This window comes from Euleptes europaea, chromosome 13, assembly GCF_029931775.1.
Source record: "Euleptes europaea isolate rEulEur1 chromosome 13, rEulEur1.hap1, whole genome shotgun sequence".
In the NCBI taxonomy this organism is placed as follows: domain Eukaryota; kingdom Metazoa; phylum Chordata; class Lepidosauria; order Squamata; family Sphaerodactylidae; genus Euleptes; species Euleptes europaea.
The window spans coordinates 10,802,032-10,814,725 of NC_079324.1; the positions used below are offsets into that span (position 1 = coordinate 10,802,032).

At 42.2% G+C, this 12,694-nt stretch overlaps 1 protein-coding gene across 2 annotated transcripts in view; it reads right to left on the reverse strand.

Moving 5' to 3' along the window:
- Positions 1 to 218: 218 nt before the first annotated feature.
- The window catches only part of TMEM164 (transmembrane protein 164), a 54,358-nt gene continuing 41,882 nt past the window's right edge, over positions 219 to 12,694 (reverse strand). For both annotated transcript variants that reach the window (XM_056859353.1, XM_056859354.1), the window contains exons 4-6: positions 8,440 to 8,518; positions 972 to 1,072; positions 219 to 436 (exon numbers count right to left, since the gene is read on the reverse strand). In XM_056859353.1, coding sequence (XP_056715331.1) covers positions 230 to 436; positions 972 to 1,072; positions 8,440 to 8,518 — 387 coding nt within the window. In that variant the 3' untranslated portion in view covers positions 219 to 229. The remainder of the gene's footprint in view (positions 437 to 971; positions 1,073 to 8,439; positions 8,519 to 12,694) is intronic.

A 12,694-nucleotide genomic window follows, 5' to 3' on the forward strand; every position in this document is an offset into this window, starting at 1 on the left:
AATGTCCAAGATTCTACTCTCGAGCTTACAAATTGTACAACAAATAAATATCACCCTCTCTTTGGGTAAGGCCACAAGTTTTGCCACTGGCAATGGGCAGTGAAGACAGTAGTCAGGGAGATGGGGAGAACACCTTCCTTTGTAACCTCAGGAACTGCTAATGTGTGGTCCCTGGCCAGTCCCCAGGACTTTTCCGCTGCCTGTAAGCACTTTCCTGTATGGAGAAGAGTCAATACATTTTCTTCGCTGGAAGTCGAAGTAAATCCACAGAGAACTTAAGGACAGGAACAGCACCGTAAAAGACAATGGTTATGAGTTTCCCATGAATCATAGTCATGATTGTCTGGTGGCCGGATGCCCAGATTCTATACCAGGGGCCATAGAAAGGATCCGAGATGGCAGGGCACAGCATGTTGTTCAAGTTCACTTCTGTGACCTGGGAAAGTGGGGGGGGGACATGTTTTGGTAATTCTCATAGCAACTATTTATTTGCCCAACCCGCCCCCCAGTAACCAAGAAGCATCAAGCTTGTCACTCTCAGACCTTCGCTTCCCATGACTGCCCAATCTTGCAACTGTTAACTACAAGGGGGCCAGATGGAGGAGGGGCTCCTAATGCTGCCTCTTCTATATGGGAAACCCCCCAGTTCAACTGCCCAGGCACTGAACGCCCCCAGCCCTAGCCCCCCAATTTCCATTCTAACCACTGCCCCTGCCCCCCCCCCATTTCACTCACATGTTATACAATGAGAAATATTTTATTACATATTTCTCTTGTCCTTCCTCCAGGGAGTTCAAGGGTGCACGCATGGCTACACACATGGTTTTACCCTGACAACGAGTTTGAAAGGGAGGTACAGTTGACACAGTCTTACTGGCCCAAGATTGCCCAGTGAACTTTACAGCTGAGTGGGGATTTGAATCCAGTCCTAGTCAAACAAGCTAATTGTATTAACATGAAGATTCACTCACCAGTCCCAGAATTTGTAAAATGCTGAAGTGATAGACAAACATCAGTCCAGTGGACAGCAGAGCCCACCAGAAATTGCAAGGCGGCTCAGGAGTGTAGATACCTGTCAGAGACAGAATTTGGGGGGGGGGGGGGATACTGTTCAGCCAGATTGCTATACTTTCAGAGATAAATGTCTGCAGTGCCTCTAACAAGAGAGAGAAGCCACAGCCTGAAGCAGTCAATCATCAAGAAATGGAAGTCATCAAAAGGGGTAGAAATAGATCTCGAAAAACCAACAGGCGCTTCTAGGCCTTTTGCCTACCAGATGCAGGGAGTTTCACAGACATTCATCCCTTATCTCTAACCCCACCTTTCCCCACTTAGGGAAGGGATCTGCATTTTTATTATCTTCCGAGGACACCGTGCAAGCCATTCTTTCTAGCACAGCATATTTTGCTCTAGGTACTTGTAACAGAGCATTCCATATAGTAATGTAATGCCCTGTGTGTTTTTTCCAAACACAGAAACCCAAGCCCCATAAACACCCATTACAGGGCCTGAAGCCTTCCAAATCAGATTGTCTGAACATGCAATTCCCACATAAATAACTCTTTACATCAATTGCTGCTAGGTTTGGAGAAAGACGGGTCACCAGCATAGAGATGGGCCAGAGCAAGAGCTCATACTTCTCCAAGCAACTCTAGCCTGCTGTTTATTTTAATTATATATACTCTTTCAATTTAATACGACATAACTTTTAAATAATACCAATGTACCCGTGGTAACATTGTTGTTATGTTCTTAATCTTTATTGGTGCAATGCCGCAATAAATGTACTACCAACTCTAGTCTGCTCTTTCTGTACATCCATTTTGGAACACCACCACTTGATGGTCACAACACAGAGAGGACCTTTTTTTTAATGACCTGCCTCTCCTTACGCTCATTCAGCTAAGAAGTGTGTTCATAAGCTGGGTGTCATCATGGGCAAGCTTATGCAAATACCGCACAAGTCAGCAAAAAATAAATACTATGACACCCAGTGAAGCTCAACCAAGAGAGGAATTCTGCCCTGAGACACTTCACTGCCCAGGAGGTGAGATGGCTACATGCATTCCAGAGAAGGAAGCATCTTGCACAGCACAACACAGCTCATGAGATTTCCTTTGCCAGTAGATGGCTGAAGGTCAGAGCAAGATGGGGAGTGCGTAAAGAGCAGAGAGTCACATGCCTGAGAAGAATCCACGGCTGGATTGTAGATGACCCATAAATAAGGCTGTGTGTGTGTGTGTGCTAAAGTGCTGTCACTTCCGACTTAGGGCAACCTTATGAATGAATGACCTCCAAAACGTCCTGTCGTTAACAGCTTTGCTCAGGTCTTGCAAACTGAGGGCAGTGGCTTCCTTGATTGAGTCCATCCATCTCATGTCGGGGCTTCCTCTTGTGCTGCCTTCAACTTTTCATACTAGTGTTATTGTCTTTTCCAGTGACTCTTGTCTTCTCATAAGGTTACTTAAAATTAATTTCAAAAAGCAATTTCATTTTAAATGAAACTAAAACATATGCACATCCAGGAAATGGCTGGATCAGCATTTATCAGGAAGTTTGATTCTGTTCATTTAAGTCTTAATCGAAATAATAGCTTTCTCTAACACTACTGTCTTGCTAGACTTCATAAACCAAGCTGACACTATTACTGCTGTTGTGAGCAATAACTGTGCTTATGTTGCTTACATTTGAGCATGGCATAGAAATGGTGTCTCAACAGCTTGCATTTTACGTTACTTTTGACGTCACATATCGTAAGCAATATGGCAAAGTGGCATCAACAGATATTGATATACCACACTGCTACATTGCTTACAATTGCATACAATCAGTTTTCTGCATATCCATGCATGTACATCTGCTAACGAAGGACATGCATTATCTATTCAGCATGGGTGCTGGTTCTCAAAAGCTTATGGTCAGGCCTTAGAATGCCTCGACTTTTTTGTGAGCAGTACATGATTCAGCCAGCAGGGGGAGAAGTTAGTTTACAGATTTTTTTAAGATTTTTTAAAAAATCACACTCTCACTCAGAGTGACCACCAACCAGCCTTTCGTCTTCTGTTTGCTATGGCTCATCTCTTGATCCATTCTCTCTCTCTGGATAAAGCACAAAGTCAAGTATGTTGACTCACTGGAAATAATCAGTGAGAACTGGTGATAGAGAAAAGTGAGGGACTGAGATGAAAAGAACTGAACTCCCACAGGATTTCACAGTTAAGAGGGTGTGGCATGATCACAGTACCAATATTGTCAAATTTCCCTTTTAAATTTAAAACAGCAATCTACTAGGCAATTACTTTGGAATAAGTATGCTTAGAGTTGCTCTGTAAAAATCTAAGAATTAAAAAAAATAAAAAGTTGCCTGCCTATTAACAGTTGTCTGAGTGGTCATCTGGGCAGTTTCACACATAGATTCTGGGCTGGCACAGAAGCAACTCCAGAAAGCTCTAGAGCAAGAATTGGTGGTCAGACCCTCTCCCCCAACGGACAGCAGTGCATCTCTACGCATGCCCCTCCAGGAGAGGTGAGAGCCTTTCCTCTCAGTTCCCTCCGACCACTACACACAGCACTCCCAGAGGCTGAGGAAACAGAAGCCAGCAGTGGGGAAGGAGGACAGTTTCAATACTATATGCCAGGGGTCTCTGACATGGTGCCTGTGGGTGCCATAGCGCCCACCACCACCTTTTTCTGTTGCTTACTAAGTGTTTTTAGGAAGTGGGTGGGGCCAGGTAGGGCTTTTGCCCAGCAAGGCTTCTGACTACCAGATTTACCATTGGAGATTTGGTTGGCTGTGCAGATATTTTTAAATGTTGCTTTGGCAGCAGCTGCCACCACAGCACAAGGATCTGCTCTGTGTGACTGAAGTTAAGCTGCAGAAATCATTTTGTGGCTGACTCCGCCTCCTGCAGCAGCCATTTTGTGGCAGCCATTTTGTTGTTGCACCCACCATGCTTGTGTCAGAATTCCAAATGTGCCCACAGGCTCAAAAAAGTTGAGGACCCCTGCTATATGCCATAATAATTTCCTGGTGCTAGCTGGTAGTACTCTGACATTGTTTTGTTTCAGTTTTTTTAAGTTGCTTATCTAAATATATTGCACATGGAAGCATTTCCCCAGCACGTAATATATACACATTTCCAATATATGAATACTTTGTTACATGCTCCTCTGGACTATGGTAAAGGCTTATGAAGTCAGAGCAGAAATTGGGGTTGTATAACTACACTTTGTACAAGAGCATATTCTCTTTTTCCTAACATTCATTCTTACTAAAACAATTAATCTCTTGGCTGCTTTCTGAGTGTTACTTGAAACACATGAATTTCCAGTTAATCAAGCATACTACATCTGGCACTAGCCAAACTCCTAGAATGATAAATCACTGTAAGGTGAACTAGATACTGCTACAGTTTGTGGATCTTGTGCAGCCAAGACACTGCTCACCAGCTAAGAACCCTCAAAATTACAAAAATCACAGAATCACACAAGGTTGGAAGAGACCACAAGGGCCATTCTGTCCAACCCCCGGCCATGCAGGATCCCACAATCAAAAGACTAAGAGGTTACAGGTGACAACAGTGGCTCTCAGCCTTTAATCTGCCATCATCTACCAAAGTATGCAACACCAATATCAAATGCCCCCCCCCCAAGTCACAAGGAAAAGTTTCACTGGTGGGGGTGCATTACTTGTGTTTCCTTCTTCAGGCAGGAGGGAGCATTTCCTCTGAATCCTATTTTCTGTGTGAGATTTTTAAGAGCCTGGGGGAGAAATCTAGGAACTGGAATTCCATTCTCAGGGTGAGGTGAATATAAAGTAACTCTCTAGCACTGGCTTGTCAGAAGGAAAAAGAAGAGGTGGTTTTTATATGCCGATTTCCTCTACCTTATAAGGAGAATCAAACCAGTTTATAACCTCCTTCCCTTCCTCTCCCCACAACAGACACCTTGTGAGGGAGGTGAGGCTGAGAAAGGTCAGAGAGAACTGTGACTAGCCCAAGGTCACCCAGCTGGCTTCATGTGGATGAGTGGGAAAATAAACCCGGTTCACCAGCTGAGAGACTGCCGCTCATGTGGAGGAGCGGGGAATCAAACCCGTTTCTCCAGATTAGAGTCCACCACTCTTAACCATACACCAAGCTGGCTCTCCAAGGCACTCCAAGTGGGGAGAAGGGGCTGCCTAAAATCCAAAACTGTCCCACAGTTCCCCCCTTATTTGTGGATCATTCTCAGGAGGCTATATGGCCCCTTTTAAGAATTGTTGGGCTATTGTGTTTCCTATATTCAAGAAGAACAAAAGTGGCAATCTACCAGAGAAGCTGGTCAGAGCAAAGTGCACTGTTGCCAGACCAGCACTAGAGGGCAGTAGATAGCTGTAAAGGGCACCAAAAAGTAAAGGGCTAGAATGGTAAGAGGCTGGTGCATCCCGGCCTGTAACAAAAGGTACTGACAGTCCGCAAACGAGAATCGCTGGTACAATGAACACACACCATTTCTTTCTGAAATCAGACTGACAATGAACACTAAGAAGCCACACAAGAATATGCAGAAGAACAAAGAAAGCAGTGATCCAAGACTGTAGCAAGAGGCTACAGTCAGGCTCCAAAGTTAGCAAGTTCTTGGTCTGTCTTTGACTCCCCCCACAAAAAAAAGCTTTTATGATTTTCAAATTCCACAGCAGTCACCGAAACACCTTTGATGTGCTAGAGTGCAAACATTTCCCATCATCACTGCACCAATTTCATGCAGTTGTAAGCTCAGCATTGTAATTGTAGCTGTCTAGTCAGTTCAAATCTTACTTATGGGGGAGGGGGGAAAGTAAAACTAAAAGATCGTTGTGCGGCTAAAACCCAGAAGAAACAAAGATCAAACACATAACAAAATGCAAAGCTGATACAAATGTTCTGCTTTGTGTGTGAAATGTGCGTGCTTTGCACACGCCGTCACCAATTTCTTGCAAGCAAGAGGGCTCTAAAGCATGAGCAGATTTTCCACCCTCAAGGGCTGCCCCCCACCCCCGCTCAAGGGACAGTGAAATTTTGTGCACAGGAGAAAGAAATTGCCCCCTCCGCCATAGCAAACAATTTTCATCATTGCTGTGTATAGCATACTCACATTACTAGTACAAGCCTAAAAATTGTTAGTAGAGTTTGAATGGCAGTGTTACCAGAGCAGAAATCTCTTTACTGGTTCCAGATTTGTCTTTGTATGGGATGACCAAGCAGTCTAATATTTCAATGATTTTTTCACTCACACATCTCTCTCAAAAAGTGTATTAATTTCCACATTATATACCTCCCCCATTTTCAACAAGTGGAGAGATGAAAATATTTAAAGAGGCACACTAGAGGAAGTTCCCAGTCCTGAAAAGAGGAAGCTCCTTAGATTCTGGGCAAACATACAAATGCATCAAACTATTCCTTTGCCAACTTGTCAAAAGAAATATCTACTGTGACTTGGCAAATTTTCAAATGGAAAATTAAAACCTACAAAAGATTTATATTTGAATCCTGGCTCACTTTGAAAATAAACTAGATTGTCACAGGGTGGCTGATATCGAAAGGAAGACATTTTAAATATATTCTGACCTAACATCCCTAAAGAAGCAACCAGGAGAACAAGCAAGCCTTTGTATTTATACCAGGACTTCAAAAATTTTCATTGTAATTTCATTTCAGGATTTCAGGAAGGGCATAATTTTTATTATCCCAAAATTTTGGAAGTGTTGATACCAATCCAGAAATCCATTTCAGGGACTTTTTGCAAGTGTGGGAATATTGACACCCAAAATCCAGGCCCTCAGGAAAGAAACAACAACAACAACCCAGAAATTGGCTTGCTTCAATACACTACTGATCACGGACTTATTTGTTTGATTCTGTAACACTCCATAGAACCAAAGGGTCTGCCCTTGTGGGCTGCAGGTACCCAAAACATTAATATACTTCCTTTTTTCATGTAAACTCTATCACAGATTGCAAGTCTCTTCGACTATGCCTTTCCTTTTAAAAGCTCCTGCTCATTCCTGATTATCATCATCTATTCAGTCTTGAGTCTCCTAATGACAGGAGTTGGCTCTCGCCAAATTTATGCAGCAGTACTTAAATCCTATGCTAATGTAATTAAATTAATTTTGCAGTAATTACCAGGAAGGTCTGCCTTTTCCGCCACTAATAATGACACGGGTCTGTGAGTTTTCCTGTGTGAGTAATAATCTAATATTAAACTATTTTCTGAAATCATAATCACTCCAGAATTTGTACAATTGCCAAACTATATGACTATGTAGCTGAACACGCACATGAACACACATGAAGCTGTCTTATACTGAATCAGACCATTGGTCCATCAAGGTCAGTTAGTGGTTCTTCAGGTTCTCAGGCGGATCTTTTTCACATCACCTGCCACCTGATCCTTTTTAATTGGAGATGCCAGGGATTGAACCTGGAACCTTCTGCATGCCGAGACTGAGCCACGGCCCCTCCCTGATTTCTAATTCAAGATCTTTCCATTTATATGTTTAAATTTTTTTGCTATTGTCTAAAAGCTAATGTGCTAAACAGACTTCCTTGAATAAAGAAAGATAAAGTGTAATTATTAACTGACGAAACCCCCCCCCCCAACGCAGCAGGGGCAGTGAAGGAGGAGGGACACAGTGCTGCCCTGTACCTTATATGCCCTTTCAATTTTGAAGATCATTGATTCATGGGCAGCAAGACCTGGTCCCCAACTCCAAATGCCAGGCTCCTCACCCACAAGAAACCTTTAAAGTTTAAAAGGGTATATAAAGGGCCACAGGAGCGGCAAGACTCCCTCCCCTCAATGATCCTGCTGCCTCTCCTGAACCCAGAACGCTACCAACATTTCAGGAGATCAATTTTCATTACTCCTAGGAGTGTTCTGGATCATTTTGATATCTCCAAGCCGACCAGAAACAGCAAATTTGGGGATTAATTTCAGCACAGGAGTATCTGAATGCACACCTCTAGAGACGGTCCTACACATATTGAAACAAGAATACAAACTTAAAAACCATGAAAAATGTAAGGCACACCAAAGTCTACATTATACAGAAGAAATTCCCAAGGTGCACTGATGCATTCAGGCTCTCTGAAATGTACACCCAACCTTATGTTGCCATGAGTCATTTCCAACTGAAGGCCTTCAAAGCAAATCTCAGTGGGTGTATCTGAACATAAGATCATTACACAAAGGCGAACAAGGGTGACACTCAACAGAACAGAGTGTTCCAGAAAAAGGAGAGGAACGCAAGAAAACTGTTAAGTCCACACGTGGATAGTTGGATGGATGCCAGTTGTGAAATGGCCTTTACTATAAGTGGTCATTCTGGAAAACAAGATCCAATTAGCACTTACTTTCCGTGGATGAAACACAATAGTGGACCTTTGGGGGGGAGGATAACATGAACACCAAACTTACCTCTTTTCCGTAGTAGGTAGATAGGGACGATGTACAGCATGACATGCTGGATGTAATAAACCTCTAATTCAAAAGGTAGCTGAGGGGAAAAAAGCAAAGCAGTTTCGTAAACCACTTACAACAGTCCTTGCAGAAATAGCTACTTAGAGAAGAACACAAGAAGCTAATTCAAGATTAGTAAAGCTATGTGACGCAGGCAGCCAATGTTAAACATTTTTAAATCCCACTTATTTTGATAGCATTTAGAAGCAATTAACTTTAGCAGGATCATGCCAAATGCCATTAACCATGATGAACTCAGGGCACCTTTCTTCCTGCAGAAATAACCTAATTTGTTTCTTACTGAGCAATATTTTGTTCTAGACTTACAACTGTTTTTAGTTACTTCTTCAATATTAGTTTCAGGAGGGTAGCCATGTAGAGGTCTGCAGTAGAAGAGTCCAGTAGCATTTGAGTCCAGTTAACACCTTAGACACCAACAAGATTTTCAGGGTATAAGCTTTCAAGAGTCAAAGCTCCCTTCATCAGACAGCTTCATCAGACAGCTCTCAAAAGCTTATGTCCTGAAAACCTTGGTCTCTAGGGTGCTACTCAAATCTAGCTCTTCCTCACTATTAGTTGCAACAAATTGTCAATCTGTAATAAAGAACTGTGTACCAAAAATACAGCATTTCCTATGAAGTGTACACATCTATAAATCCAGCAAATTTGGAAACAAAGCAATAATTTTAATAGCTTTATGATCTCGCAAGCCTTATTCACCTATAATTTTACACCCAAATGCTTTCATCCAGTGTAACATAGAATGTCAGACAAGGACTGGTGAAATCCAGGTATTAACCCCCATTCAGACATGAAGTCCACTAGCAGTACAACTCTAAATAGAGTTACAGCCTTCTAAAAGCCACTGATTTCAAAGGATTTAGAAGGCTGCGACTCTGCTTAGGATTGCACTGTAGGAGAGTTTGTGCCAGTTTCTCATGCTTAGCCAAGGCTACCTCACAGAGCTGTTGTGTAATTACCATAAGAAAGGAAGAACCATATATGCTCCCTTACACTTCTGGGAAGAAGGGAAGGATAAAATATGGTAAATGGATTCCAGTTGCAATTGAGGTTAGTTATTTGTGCTTCAAGAAAGATACCATGTTATTCAATACAGCACAGACCAAGTTTAAGAGCTATTTCTATGAAAAGCTCAAGCACTCAGCTACTGGTCAACAAAACAAGCTAGTTTCCAGACCCAGCTCCTCTGCCGATGAGGATGGAGCAAAATCAGACAGAGAGGAACACCACCAAGGCAGTCTGTAGCCAAAAACAGGTCTCCCTATTGCTCAGAGGAGTAAGCATAGCCCAGGATATTTTACAAAGGTCTCAGACTCTGGCCAATTTGAAAAGGATTCTTTGGCTTGCATGACTAGTCTCTTGGTGGTTCCTTCCTTTAGCTAGCACTGGGTCCCCAACAGACATGCTTTAGGCCACCAGATCAAGACCCTCTACCGGACTCAGATACTGACATTAGAGACAGAAAAGCAATACACTCAGATTTCCAAAGGCCTGTCAAGCCTGAAGACAAAGTGATGCATCATAGCCAAGTACTTCTTTGCAGATTTAAATAGCTCATGGGATTTCATGCAATGGGTAGGAATGCATGTAATATTGTGACAGCAACTTTTTGTAAAAGTGTACTTATGCAACAAAAACTTTTGTCCAACGACAAAAGTTGGACTTTTGTTCAACTTTTGTTCCTGCCTCATTCATTCATACTGGTTATTAATAAGATGTCTGGCCAACTAGATATTACCCTGGATATTTCTTTGCCTCTCCTTTGCAGCACATTCTACTGGATGAGTACAATTTAACATGTTCATTTCTAGGCTAAAGCTCTGTTGTTTTCTATCCCTTTTGCACCAATATAAACACAGTAAATTAAAATAATTACTCAGTATAACAGTTAATAATTAAAATAATTGCTGCTCAATAATTAAAATAATTGCTGGCAATGTGAGTGTTTTTTGCCTTTCCAATACTGCTGGGGAGTACTAACTGAGATTGCTGTGTGAGAGGACAGTGTCTGAGTATGAGTGAGTGTTTATAGCCTGCTGGAGAGGGCTTTCTGTTTGTTTCTGTTTCTTTGGTCTGATTTGTTGCTGAATGAGGAGGGTCTGTTTGTCAGCCTTGCCCTCTGCTGTTGAGCCCTTGTACGCTAAGGCTCCTCCTTGTCAGAGGCACGAGCAATTCAACAAGGATAAGTGCAGAGTTCTACATCTGGGAAGCATGCATACTGGATGGGGGATACACTTCTGGGTAGCATTGTGTATTAACAAGATCTTGGGGTATGGGTGGCCTGTAAGCTAAATATGAGCAGCCAGTGTGATGCAGCAGCAAAAAAGGCTAATTCAATCTTGGAGTGTATCAAGAGAGGCATAACATCCAAATCACAAGATGTCATAGTCCCGCTGTACACCACATTGGTCAGGCCACATCTGGAGTACTGTGTGCAGTTCTGGAGGCCTCACTTCAAAAAGGATGTGGACAGAATGGAGCGGGTACACAGGAGAGCAATGAGGATGATTAAGGGCCTGAAGACCAAGCCCTACGAGGAAAGGCTGAGGGACTTGGGAATGTTCAGTCTGGAGAAGAGGAGATTGAGGGGGGACATGATTGCTCTCTTTAAGTATTTGAAAGGCTTTCACTTAGAGGACAGAGTGCTGTTCCTGTTGGCAGCAGAGGATAGGATAATAATGGGTATAAATTACAGGCAAAAAGGTACCAGCTGGATATTAAGGGGGGGTTACTATAGGAGTAGTTCAGCAGTGAACTAGGGAGGTGGTGAGCTCCCCCCCCCCCCCGGCAGTCTTGAAGCAGTTCAATCTACATCTTCCTTGCCCTGAAGGTGTCACAGCTGGAAAAGATCTGCAGTAAACTAAAACTGGTTTTTGCTATTATTTGTCAAGGAAACTGTGTTCATATGCTATTTTAGGGTGCTGTGAGGCTGCTTACTGTTGCTCACCAAGTTAAAAAAGGGATTTTACTAATATTTAGAGATCACCCATTGTTTCATTTGAGCTAAGCTTAGCCCTAACATTAAAAACAAATTCTGGCTTGAGCTCCAGGAAACCATGGCTCGAACTAAAGGCAGACAGAGGCTAGACAGGTGGCAACCCAAGAAAGAGCCTTCTTGGTCAGCACGCCAAAACTTTGGAACTCTCTTCCCAGGGAGATGCTTCTGTCTCCCTCTACTGGTGTCTTCTGCCAGTGGGTGCAGACTTTTTGTTTGTTTTTTGGCATGCACCAATAACAATTACTGGCCCTCCTCTCTGATTCTGGTATTGTTTGTTTATGTGTTTTTATTGAATTACTCTATAATTTCAAATGCTCTTTTAAGTTATTCAAGTGTTTTAATGTTTTGATGTTTGCCACCTTTGGGACCGCTGATCAGGTGGAAACCGGCATAGAAATTTTTTGAACTAACACACAAACAAGGTGGTTTTCCTGCAAACCCTGGAATAGTTTTAATATAAATATATGCCTGTTTGAGCAAAAATACTGTCAGTTTTGTCTTGGATTACAAGAACTTAAAAAGTGAGCTCAACCATGAAAAACTCCCATGCAGCTAGGGCCATGGCTCATGTAAGTATACACATATGTCTACCCAGGTATATTATTTCCCCTTTAGGCTTTTCATTTTGTATCCCACAACACTGGGTTTCTAAAGGCCTGAGATGAGAAAGGTTTTTTTCCTTTTTTTAAAGTGGAATTTAAATTTAGGTATGCATTGGAGGCAGGCTGCTGAAGAGTTTGTACAGACTAGTGTTTGTACAGACTAGTAACTTTTGTGAATTTATCTGCAAGGCTGCTTGTTATTCCCAGGGGCTATGAAATACACAAACAGGCAGCAACTTCTAATATGTGAAGGAAGTCTTTATAACAAAACTGTATATGTTTGGGCTGATTGTAAAAAGTGATTTTCCAAAAATCAGAAGCAACCATTGAACAGAATATAAATGATTAATTGCTTCTTTTTATAAAGATCTTCTAAAGTATCCAAAATTTGCCAGTTATACAATGGCTGCACAAAGAATACTTTTGTAAACTGTTCTATTACAATGCCACCAGGAACAAAAACGATCTTTCATGCCCTGAAAACGACTTGTTCTAGAGCCTAACTAGACCAATGTGTTTCCTGGTACAATATCATACCACTGACTCCTTCTCTAAACAATAAAATTTTAATGTCAAGCCACCAACGCCCAAC